A 12,638-nucleotide genomic window follows, 5' to 3' on the forward strand; every position below is an offset into this window, starting at 1 on the left:
TGCAGCACCAGCCGCTCACTCCTCCTGCTCAGGTGGGCACAGCTTCGGTATAGTGATCAATTGCCTTGTCCACGTCGCCATGCAAGAAGCTGTCGTGCCTCTTCTTGACTTCTTCTCCAGCAGCAGGTATACATGCGCACGCTGCTGGTGAGCTGCGCGCAGGCCATGGAGTCGAGCCTCGCCGGCACGGGAGCCTGCTGCACAGGTCGCTCGCGGCGGACATGTCACACGACCCTGCTCGGTCCACGCGGGCCAACACGGCCGCGGCGGGCTCGCTCACTAACCCCCGCTCCTTGCCCCCTCGCCCGGCGCCGACGAACAGCGCCGACAGGTCAGACCCGGGGGAGAAGCAGAGGATGTAGAACGTTGTTGGCTCCCTGTCCCCGTCGTCCTCCACCGTCTTGGACTCCGCCGGCCCGAACCACGCCGCCTCCTCTTCATCCTGCCCGCGGCCGCCACCAAGCACCAGGCGGCCCAGCTCCTCATAACCGAAACAAATTACCATCTTTGCCCTTCAGCGAAGGTGCTAAAATTATCATTTGCCCATAACCGAAAAAATAACAAAAAAAATAAACAATAAACCTGGACCCACATATTTTAGTATTTGTCCCACTTAATTTTGGTACTGGCCCCCCTATTTAGTAGCTCCAGGTACTTTCACATTAGTACCTTCTATTTTTGCACCATTCGAACTCGTCGAATGGATGGCTTATGTTTTTTTTCCAACCAATGTAAAATTTCTCTTCCCCTTCCCATGAACAGCAAGCAGCAAGGCGATAATTCATAGAAACAACTGAATAACTTGATTAACATCAATCCACACATACTTAGTAGAAGGCCTAAGTGTACCCAGGGATGAGGAATGGGGAACCTTCACGTCCCTGAGACTGCGCCAGCCAGAAAGACAATTCTACCATTCACATTTTGATGGAGCTAAAATTGTCCTCTGCCCATCTTGTAGTAGGGAATTCCCCGTAGGAAACCGTGAATCGATGTCCGCTAACATCCCTATACACGTGCCCTCTAAGACAGGGGGCAGCTCCTCCAGCATCCCTGGAACCTCTGGACCATGGGCGGACCCAGGCCTAAGGCCACTAGCTAGTGCCGTGGAGCTGGGAGCTCGATCTCTTCTGGTTCGTTCTTGTCCCTAATTTCCCAATTCCGACCCTTCTTATAATTGTAGTTTCTATACATTTTGAAAGTTGAAATTACAGATTAGGTTTAGTATAAAACGACGAGGGCATCCAAGTTGTAAGCTTAGTTTTTTTTTGTCCCTTCTTTTATTAACTTTTCCATCTTGTCCATCCTGTTTGCTGAAGACATGTAAGATGCGAATAACCAAATGTTCACTAGGTACTTATATTTGATTGTTCCATGCTATATTCTTAACAATTGTATCGCACTATTAAAAAAATATAGTTCAAGCAACTTATAAAATTGAAAACCTTCATTGACGAGGACCGCGCGTAGCGCAGTTGGCAAGTTCACAGTGTGCGACGATGCCTACCCGCGTTTGAGCCTCGCTCAGCGAGCGTGGTCACGGGGTTTTTCCCTAGAATAAAATTTCAGTGTAGCCTCTCAACACGTGGAGCTACAAAGAGACTGTGACATGCCCGTCGTCTACAGAGCTTCTCTGCTGATCTCTTCAAAGACGCGTCTTCGAATCTGTGTATAGTTGCAGGTCTGGTTGTGTATGGGTGGTGTGAGTGAGGTGTGTATGGTGCTGGTGTGTGTTCGTATATCCCAACGAGAGGTGTCAAAAAAACCTTCATTGACATTAGATATTTTTCTTTTTTTTTCTCGAATACGCAAAAGATTTGCGTATCATTCTAATTAAGAAGAAAAGGGGTTTAACCATACACACGACACGCTTCTAATAAGCGCCCTAGGAGGTCTTACAGTTTAACTGGACCTGCCTAGTAGACTGTTTCAAACTTGGATATTACATAAAAGTAAACAACCGAACTAAACTACGAGCCGCGCAGTAACTAACGTAGCTGTGCGTCTCCGCTAATGGCCGCGCGACTCTGCTCCGTCATCCGAGAAGAGCCTTGTACCAATCGTAGCAGTGGCCGCCGGGAACAGCTTGTCCAGTGCTTCCACTGCCTCTTGTATGGTGTATTTTTCAATATGTGGCATGTATGGTGTATTTTTCGCTACTGAATTTTGGCCGTAATCTTTCTCAATTCCTGGGTCTGCCCGCTGCCTCTTGTTAACTTTTACATGCCACGGATAGGCTGACGTGTGGAACATACACCACCAGCCTGTTCGCTTGGTCGTATTTAGCTTATTAGCAAATAAATAGTATTTTTCTCTCACACCAAACCAGCCAACAGTACTTTTAGTCATGGCTTATAAGCCAAACGAACAGGACGCACCTCTCTTGCCACCCCATGCTGTTTATGCTGTCTAGGCGAATGTCCTGGTGCCTCCCTCGCCCACATGACTAGACAACAACGTAAATGTGGTGAGCCAACAGAAGCATGAAGAAAGCTATGATGTCTGATCCTTATCACGTAGGGAAACAAGCTAGGGTGTGCACAGGTTTGGTTCTGAACTTGTAATAATGCGAAGACGAGGACAGGTGAGTATGGTTTTCTCAAGTCCGCTTGTTGTTCTCGAGTGTTGCGTTGGACTATATATTAGTCTCGCAGCTCTCACCTACTGCAGGATAGAAGGAGGATACGCATAGGCCAACGATATAAATAAGGGATCAAGAAGAGGGAAGGAGTAGGAGTGTAGGACAGAAGAGGCCTTTCCTCACACTACTCTACAAAGCTATTGCAGCATTTTTTTTTTTTGAACCTCAAAGCTATTGCAGCTTGCTAGTTAAGAAAAGTCCCTTCCACCCCTCTAAATTGTCAGCATGGTCTAATTTTTCTTCTCAAACTTTTAAACCAGGCATCCTACCTCCACAATTCCTAGAACTATTTAAATTACCTTCCTATCCTAGTTTGAACTTTGAAGTGATTTTCAAGGTGGTTTCATTCTTTTTATTAAAAAAAAATCAGTCATTATTAATAGCTGATAATTAACATTTTAAACATGAAAAATGTCTAAGATTATAAAAATTCTAAGGAAAAAAATCAAGAGATAGATTAACACAATAGATAAAATATTTAGAGCTTGTGAAGATATTTCTAGGAGCTTCCAAAAATAGATTTAACTATAGAAAAGAATTGGGAAGATTTTCTAGAAAAATATAAAAATTTCCCAACACATTCTAATTGATACATAAATGTATTTTGAAAATTTTCCAAAATAAAAACGTGAGATGCAACTAGCATGAATTCATTCAACATTAATGTATGTTATAGTCATGATGGTTGCACTCATGTTTTTGTTGTGTAAAGTTTTAAAATTTGAATATCAAAAATCAAACTATGGTGATAATAGACAATTTAGGAAGGTAAAATGTTTTTTTTCCTGCTCGTTATATTTTTGGGCTTTTTCATGTGGTCTGTGATGGATGGGACCATTAAACTTCTGCTGAAATCATGTGAGAAGGCTTCGTGGTACTACATATATAAAGGTTGAGAGCCCAAGTCTATTCGGAGTCCCTAAGTTTGTATTAACGTGGGCATATAAAGCAATACAGTTTTGCTATATCATAATAGGTGAAAAACTTCTCTCCTGCAACTGAATTTGTGAGCAGTAGTTGTACAACTAGACTTAAGGCGTTGTAAGAATTGGGTGAAACATTCCTTCTCCACACTTGAATTTTTAGTTACACCAACTCTACATAGAAAGCTTGTATTAAATAATCATCTTAACTCTAGTATAATTTGAATATAAATCAAGGTGGTAGATCACTCTGAAAATACGACAATCAATTGAACAATGTATATTAATATATGATTGTAGTAAAGAGTTGGATTCTAAATTTCATGAATGCGTCCTAATAAACTTGGTGCTGGGTGTGGAATACTAGAAAAGGGTTATGTCTGTGATCAGAGCAAGTACCTATTGCTAGTTCCGGTTGGTGTTTGAAAAGCTGGTCGTCCCTTGGAGCTGGAGCAAGGAATCCTGACGATCTGCCAAAGTCCCAGCTGCGTGGCTGTACTCATCGTCAGCAGATCAAAAGTCCACCGTGCATCCATGGCAAGGCCGGTTCGCTTAAACTTTTTATGATTTAGTGTTTTTCTCTTATAACAAATCAGACGTATGTATATATCATCCCTTGCAAAAATATCTCCGTCTCACCTTCCTTCTCCTTCCTCCAGCGCTGACTCGCTGAGCCCGTGACTGCGAATGCCACGCGACATCATGCTCTGCTCTCTCCTCCGGGTCGCGCTCGCGCCAACGCTCACTGTCCCTGGCCAACCGATACGTACCCCGCGTTGCTGTCGCGGGACACGCAAACGCAACGGAGCCTTGGAGCTTGGACGAGTCGTACTCGTACGTACGTAGCTGGCTGTTCTGAATCGGAATCCTCTCGTCGAGCTTTCTTCCATCTCCCTGTCCTGTAATCCTGTTACAGAGAGAGAGGGAGAGCGTCCGGCTTGTCATCCTCTCGGTACCCACCTGGCCAGGCCACCTCTCACAGTCACACAACGAGCCAGCATCTTGCTTTAACCTTCCCTTCCGACGGCACTCTCCTCTATTAGAGCTCCTCCGCCAGGTCCTCGGTCCTCCCAGGCTCCCATCAGCGTCCAACTTTGGCCGGCCGGCCGTGAGAATCGAAACGAAACCGAACCAAACCCCCCTGCTGCGCACCTCCCCCGGCCAGTTCATTCCGCCGCCCATTGTTCCAAGAACCCACCCACCCGATGCGACCCGCTCCAAGATTCCGGCTCGCGACGGCGCCCGGCTGCGCTCTTGCTCTAGCGCCGACGCATACGGCGGCAGAGATGCAGGCCTGAACGAAGTGAGGCTTGTCGTCGGCCGTGTTATTAGGCCAATGGCCCCGCTCCGGGTGATGCTCCTCCTCTTGGCGCTGCTCGCCGTGGCCGCGGTCACGGTCACGGCGGCGGGCGGGGCGCGGCCCAGCGAGGTGGCCGTGGGCGCGCTCTTCACCTACGACTCCACCATTGGCCGCGCCGCGCGCCTTGCCATCGAGCTCGCCGTCGACGACGTCAACGCCGACCGCACCGTCCTCGCCGGGACACAGCTCAACTTGCTCGCCCAGGACACCAACTGCAGCGGCTTTCTTGGGACCATCGAAGGTTGGCCTCCTCTTTGTTTCCCGTCTGTAGTCTTCTTTGTTGCTCATCTTAGTGGTACTAGTGATTTCGAGTGCAAAGCAGATTGAACTTAGAATACCGATTTTGTTTTCTTATTCTAAATTTTGCCTTTTTCATTTTGTTTCAAAAAAAAAAAAAGCAATGGTTTTGATTGGAGATCAGCCTTGCAGACTAAATGTTTGCTAATTCGAGTGACCAGTGACTGCTAAATTAGCCCGAACTGTTTTCTTTTAATTGGAATGAATAATGATTCGGCCTACAGTTCCAACTATTCACAAAAGTGAAGTGGTGACCACGAAGAAAAATTCCAGCTTTAGCACTTAGCAGCGAGCAAAAAAGAGGGTAACCAAACAGAGTAACGTGTGAGTGCTTATTTCCGGACTTTTTATTAGATGTTTAAGACCTCTACCCTCCGACAGTTTAAACATAGGCCTTCTTCATACAAACAAAGGGAGTAGATGATAGTGGTGGAGAAGAGGCCAAGGCCAGCACAATCTGACTTGTACATCTGTTCTAGGTATGGTGGGCCTTGTAAAATATTGATCTGCAATCTGCACGCTCTTAAAGAAACAAAGTGGGTGCTACTACTTGATTCAGGATGCCAGGACTTGCACGTTGAGAGTTAGTAATCAGTAATTACAGTAATACTTATTAGTAGCCTTGCTTTGTTGCTTTCCCGTCCTCTTTTGCAGTATCGAGTCTTTTGGCACATGGGAAGGGAGAGGAGAAACGAGAGTCCCTCTTGGGTTAGGTAACCCATATTTGTAGGACCTAAGTGTTGACCGCCAAGAGAGATTCGTTTCAGTGTATTATTGGTTGAGTGTCTTTATCTGTCTGAACTAAGGTCAAGGTGCCCTCTTGCTCATTGTTTATACTTCCCAGTCCTCCCTTATTAGTCTAAAACTCTAAATGCAATAATTGCCTGCCTCGTGCCTCATGAGATGATTTGGTAATGTTTAAAGTGGAAATGAAGAAAGCAACAGCTACTTGAAATTATGAGGATGACGTTGTCCTTTCTTGAGAGTTTTGCTAACCATACTATCCTGGTAATAGAAGAGAAACAGACGAAAAGCATACCGGTGCAGTGGTACCACAAATGGCACAACATATGAAATTGCTTGTGGTATTCTGTATGGTGCAAGAAACATGTCTTAACTATTAAGGGGCATCCGAGCCTTCACTTTCTTCTCATGCAAGATTCATTTTTTCTTTCTTGTGTCATACATTGAAGACTGCTCCTCTTTGTGTGAAGCAACACTAGTTTTCCTGTTTTTTGTCACATATAAGAAAGTTTGATTAACATGAATCAAGTTTTAGGAAGTAAGATCATATAAGCACAATGAAAACTTACAAAAGTGAAAACTTTGATTAATTAGCTGTACCCGCTGCTCGCTTGGATGGTCCATGAACTGATTTATAAAAAAATTACTTTGTTTCAGCATTGCAGCTAATGGAAAGAAATGTGGTTGCTGTTATTGGCCCACAATCCTCCGGGATAGGCCATGTCATCTCCCATGTTGTTAATGAGCTACATGTACCTCTTCTATCATTTGCGGCTACAGATCCAACCCTTTCTGCATCAGAGTATCCGTACTTCATCAGGACAACCATAAGTGACTACTTCCAAATGAATGCCATTGCTAGCATTGTTGATTACTATCAGTGGAAAGAGGTGACTGCTATATTCGTTGATGATGATTATGGGCGAGGTGGTGTGTCGGCACTTGGTGATGCGCTTGCAGCAAAGAGGGCGAGGATTTCATATAAAGCAGCTATTCCTCCCAATTCAAATACAGACGTGGTCAATGATGTGCTGTTTAAAGCAAATATGATGGAATCAAGGGTCATGGTTGTGCATGTCAATCCTGACACAGGGATGAGAATATTTTCTGTTGCTAACAAGCTCCAAATGATGGCCAGTGGCTATGTCTGGATAGTAACTGATTGGCTAGCTGCTGTCTTGGATTCCTCGACGTCTAGAGATCGTAAAGATATGAGTCATCTTCAGGGACTAATTGTTCTTCGCCACCACACTCCTGAATCTGATGCCAAGAATAAGTTCATATCTAAATGGAATAATGCGGCTCGTAATAGAAGTATTACTTCTGGCTTGAACTCATATGGTTTTTATGCTTATGACTCAGTTTGGGTTGTTGCTCGTGGTATCGATCAATTTCTCAATAGTGGGCAGCAGATCAACTTTTCTACAGATCCAATGTTGCATGATTCTAATGGCAGCACTCTGCATCTATCAACTCTCAAGATATTTGATGGTGGTGAGCAGATGCTACAGCAACTTCTGCTCACAAATTTTACAGGCCTAACTGGTCCAGTCCAATTTAATTCAGATCGCAATTTGGTATACCCAGCATATGAGATCCTTAACATCGGTGGTTCTAGCTCCCGGTTGATTGGCTATTGGTCCAATTACTCAGGCCTCTCTGTTGCTGCTCCTGAAATTTTGTATCAGAGGCCACCAAATACTTCTTCGCTTGCCCAGCGGCTCTACAATGTGGTTTGGCCGGGTGATTCCACCACTACTCCTAAGGGGTGGGTTTTCCCAAACAATGGCCAGCCTCTGAGGGTTGGTGTCCCAATGAAACCAAGCTTTAAGGAATTAGTGGCAGGTGGAAAGGGCCCTGATAATGTGACTGGTTATTGCATTGATATATTCAACGCAGCAATTAAACTGCTTCCTTACCCAGTTCCATGCCAATTCATAACAATTGGGGATGGCAGAAAGAATCCTAACTATGATGACATTATTAATATGGTTGCTGCCAATGTATGTTCTCATTCTTTTTTTGTTGTATGTTACCATTTTGTTGTCAGTCCTCTGATTTGTTTTCATTTCATTTAGTCCCTTGATGCAGCTGTAGGCGACTTTGCTATTGTGAGAAACAGAACAAAGATTGCAGAATTCACACAGCCTTATATTGAGTCAGGGCTTGTGATAGTAGCACCAGTGAAACAAGCAACTTCAAGTGCCTGGGCTTTCCTTAAACCGTTCACATTGGAGATGTGGTGTGTAACAGGTGCTCTTTTTATTTTTGTGGGGATAGTTGTTTGGATTCTTGAGCATCGGAGTAATGAGGAGTTTCGAGGCTCTCCACGACGACAACTTATAACAATATTTTGGTATGCTTCTGTCACTACTTAGGAATGTATTTTATCCTGGGTTACCAAGTCTGGCTTGGTCGAAATTCATTATTTTGTTGGTAATTTTTTCTAATTGACTGACATTTCATTATTATATTTCAGGTTTAGCTTCTCAACAATGTTCTTTTCACACAGTAAGTCCACTAGATCCATCACATGATATTATGCTTAATTCGTCCATGATCCTTTCCCTGTCTGGATGGAAACATCTTGACGAGAAACTCACTGCAGGACAGAACACTGTAAGCGCGCTTGGGCGATTTGTGTTGATCATATGGTTGTTCGTTGTGCTGATCATCAATTCAAGTTATACTGCTAGCTTGACGTCAATCCTCACAGTCCAACAGCTCGCATCAGGAATAACTGGGATCGACAGTTTGATTTCAAGTGGTTTACCTATTGGATATCAGGATGGAAAATTTACCAGAAATTACCTGATTGAAGAGCTCAATATTCCTGAGTATCGATTGGTACCACTAAATACGATCCAGGAGTATTCTGATGCCCTTAAACGTGGACCAAAAGATGGCGGTGTTGCTGCAATTGTTGATGAGATGCCATATGTTGAGATCTTCCTGTCATACCACTGCAATTTCGGAATAGTGGGACAGGAGTTCACCAAGGAGGGATGGGGCTTTGTATGTTCGTCTTTCTTTCTCTACCTTTTCTGTATTTGTTCACCTTGTTTTGATAACTGCTCCCATTGCATCTCATGGAAGCATACATCCCTGTTCGGTACTGCAATTGAAATAATTTATTCTTCTCCATCGTTCTTTACAGGCATTCAAGAGAGACTCCCCCCTTGCTGCAGACTTATCAACAGCCATCCTTCAACTCTCAGAGAGTGGACAGCTTCAGAGAATTCACGACGAGTGGTTCACACGGCCTAGTTGCTCCTCTGATGACAGCGAAGTGGGAGCAACCAGGCTTGGCCTCGGAAGCTTTTGGGGCCTTTTCCTCGTGTGTGCCCTGATATGTCTCTTGGCTCTGGTGGTGTTTTTCATACGAATATGGTGGCAGTATAACAAGTACTCCAATTCTGAAGCTGCTGGTGAGCCCAGTGCAGCAGCAACAGCTGCAGCTGCAGCAGATGCTGCTGCTGCTGCTGCTGCCACTGATGCTGTGGAAAGACAGCGGAGGCCATCACGCCTTGGCAGCTTCAAAGAGATTATACAGTTTGTCGACAAGAAGGAGGAGGAAATTAAGAGAACGATGAAACGAAGATTAAGCGAGAAAGATAACCAAGCTGCAGGATCCTCAGATAAAGATAACCAAGCTGCAGGATCCTCAGATGCTCATTCAGTGCCTTCAGCATAGAACATAGTTCCAACTTCAGTCCTTCAGAAGGCAAAGCAATGAAGCACATATACAGATAACATACTGAATTAGGTTCTCGCTCCTCAAAACATATATAGTATGATAATCTAACTAGCTTCAAACTAAAAGGATTTGTTGTTGCAGTAGGATGATCTAAGAAACCATTTTTTATCAGGATCATTAGAATTTCGTCTCAGATATACTCGGTTTCTATACTAAACAATTGTCCATGGCAATTGAATTCTTTTTCAAGTTGCGCAAAGTGTTATTTTTTCCATTTGCATCTCTAACAAACATCATTTTGAATGGGGTTTAACCAATACGAGCTCTTTTACGGTGCCCTCTAACAACTTAAATCTAAGAGTAACTTTAAGAGTCTCTTTATTTCCTTTCGAATTGATAAGAACAGAGATTTTGGTGAAAAAGATTCTTTCAGCTTCTTCAACTAGATCACTATATGTTACCATCTTCTATGCCTAGTTTCTTGCTTGTTGAAGATAGAGGGCGGAGCTAGCTCTCCAAAATGCCAAACAAGATTTAGAGAAGTTGGAGAGCGGAGAGATATAAAGATTAAAGAGCGGCTTTTCTTAGAATAGCCCTCAAAATGAGGATTTAGAGAGTGGGTTGAAAAAAGATGGTTGGAGATGCTCTAATGGGTGAGATTAAGTTCGGATGTTAAGTATAGTCCATGAGAACTTTCTTGCCATATCGCCTGATCAATCAATAGTAAACTGCTATGACCCGACATGAAAGTCTAAGAAGCAAATATAATTCAGCAGTATATGCCAATATGCTTGTTAAATGTTAGTTTTAAATTTTTTACTAAAGTGGTCACTGTTAGATTAACTTGGTTGTAGATCATATAGTTGTTCCAACTCAAACCGCCTTCATGTGAGGGCACAATATCCTTGAGGGAGTCATTAATCTTGCATGAGATAGTTCATGAATTAGTATCATAAGAAGCAAAAATTGGATTATATTTAAAATAGACTTCAAAAAGACATAGGACAAAATGAGATGGCCTTTCTTACCGCAAATATTGTAGAATAAATGTTTTTCTCCTAAGTGGATCATCTCTTGGACACAAGGTTTTATATCAGATAGGAGCATGGCAGTCAATGTTAATGACGAGGTCGAGCCTTATTTTTAAATGAAGAAAGGTCTTCAACGAATGAAGGATCCATTATTTCCCATTATGTTTAACATTGTATATAGCCAACATGCTAGCAGTACTAATCAAAAGTGTCAAGGCAGTGTGTGTCACTGGGGCTAAGTAAAACTACCTTGGGCATAGTTCCACCAGACGATCCGCCAGGTTTCAAGCCTATCATTTGGTGCACGTTCAGGCGTATTTTTCAAGTCTGTTTTAAGTTCGATCTCGTAAAATATAACTTTTTTGAGATCCTTGGCTTAAAACCACTTTAATGGGGCCACTTAATGCCACGATCTTGACCAAGAGTTATCCTCTTGTGCATTGAACTCCCTCAAGATGATGCCTTGGAACCCACCCAACCCCCCCCCCCCCCCCCCCAACCACCTAATAGTACGGCCAAGAGAAAAATAGAGCCCTAATACACACTACAACAATATTCTTCAAGCACCAAGCTGACATTCGCTCTATTGTGTTTTTAGTCTTTATGAGTATTCTTTGCACCATACAATAATTAACGATCCGAATCTTTGGGGCCAAGACACTTGTGGGCTATGGCCATTCAACTTGTGACTAACTCCAATGTATGAATACTGTTGCAAAACACAAATTAGTGTAAAGCTTATGCTCATCAATCATCAAAACCTCAAATCACCAAATTAGGGCCTAGATGTGTTCAAATGTCGATGTTGATATGCTTCGTGTGACGATGATGAACAGGGTTTCCTGTCATATAGATAGCACTGACTTTGTCCCGGTAGACCACCGTCAGAAAAAGCATGTGGTATATGAAGTTCCTACAGAAAGTTGTCCTCCACAACGGCATGTTCCACAACGTGTTATTCTGCCTCTGCACTAGAACAGGAGATTGTACTCTGACACTTGAAAGACCATGCACCATGGCACCAGATTATCGCCGACAAAGACACAGTTACCAGACATGTAGTGCCGAGAGGCGAGAGTTGGCACAGCCTGCCTAGTCCGTATCAGAGAATGTGGTTAGAGACTACACGGGACCATTGCCAATATAAAACCCAGTGGATAGGATGCCCTTCACAAAGCCAATGATGCGCTTGATCAACGTGCAATGGGGCTCCCAAGGATCCTGCTGGCTGTTGAACTACATACGCCAAGTCAGAATGAGCAATGGCGGACTCAGCTGAAAATTATAAGTGAGACGGAGAGCAAACTAAATAATAATAAAAACATTTTGCACTAATATGCCATATTTATTTATATCCAAATTATAAAGTACAGAAGAAAAAAAAATCCCAAACATCACCTCACTCCTCCAAATCTTCAAGCAAGGCGTCTAGCAGGTCTATAGCTGTATTGCGGCTGGCCGCGAGCAGGCGCGCCCGCCTGGCCACCGCCGCGAAGACCGCCCGCAGGAACGGCGCCGGCGCCTCGGCCGCCGACAGGTCCCGCGCCAGGCGGTGCAGGGAGCGCAGCACCTCCCCGGCAGGTCGGCGGGCGGGATGCCTCCACCGGTCACCCTGGCGTCCTCAACTCGACAAGCCCTACGGCGCATCACAGCAAAAGATCCCATTCATCCAGCGGCGATCGTCGGCAAGTTCTGGGATCAAACGGAGTCCGATTGTGAGGAGCTGGGAGATGCGGACGCCCTGCCGCGGTTCTTCCCAAGGACGGCATCAGCGGCGCCGGCGCCGCCGATCACTGGCCCTTCTCCCGCACCTGCGGCCACGGCCACCGCATGTCAACCGATCCCGAAGCCATCCCCAAGGCGAGTCCGGTTACCATTGATGACGGCATGGAAAGGACCACTGCCACCACCACGGATCACGCCTCTACCCTCCATCGGCGATTTC

At 44.5% G+C, this 12,638-nt stretch overlaps 1 protein-coding gene across 2 annotated transcripts; it reads left to right on the forward strand.

Annotated features, from left to right (window-relative positions):
* The first annotated feature begins 4,565 nt into the window (after positions 1-4,565).
* Positions 4,566-9,927, forward strand: LOC136528882 (glutamate receptor 3.4-like). Of its 2 annotated transcripts, none has more exons than XM_066521877.1 (6): positions 4,566-5,165; positions 6,623-7,968; positions 8,044-8,321; positions 8,445-8,476; positions 8,574-8,980; positions 9,123-9,927. In XM_066521877.1, the coding sequence occupies exons 1-6, from the start codon at positions 4,901-4,903 to the stop codon at positions 9,657-9,659; spliced, it is 2,865 nt and encodes a 954-aa protein (XP_066377974.1). In that variant the 5' UTR covers positions 4,566-4,900; the 3' UTR covers positions 9,660-9,927. The 2 variants fall into 2 exon arrangements, with proteins under 2 accessions (XP_066377974.1, XP_066377975.1); XM_066521878.1 differs by having other exon boundaries at positions 8,574-8,984; positions 9,123-9,366.
* Positions 9,928-12,638: the final 2,711 nt, after the last annotated feature.

Source organism: Miscanthus floridulus, chromosome 19 (genome assembly GCF_019320115.1).
Source record: "Miscanthus floridulus cultivar M001 chromosome 19, ASM1932011v1, whole genome shotgun sequence".
In the NCBI taxonomy this organism is placed as follows: Eukaryota; Viridiplantae; Streptophyta; class Magnoliopsida; order Poales; family Poaceae; genus Miscanthus; species Miscanthus floridulus.

Excerpts from the sequence above, each read along its gene's own strand:
- LOC136528882 (XM_066521877.1), top strand. The coding sequence starts at position 4,901 with ATGGCCCCGCTCCGGGTGATGCTCCTCCTCTTGGCGCTGCTCGCCGTG. Across the intron at positions 5,166-6,622 it reads CTTTCTTGGGACCATCGAAG|CATTGCAGCTAATGGAAAGA; the intron begins GTTGGCCTCCTC and ends ACTTTGTTTCAG. Across the intron at positions 8,477-8,573 it reads AACAATGTTCTTTTCACACA|GACAGAACACTGTAAGCGCG; the intron begins GTAAGTCCACTA and ends AACTCACTGCAG.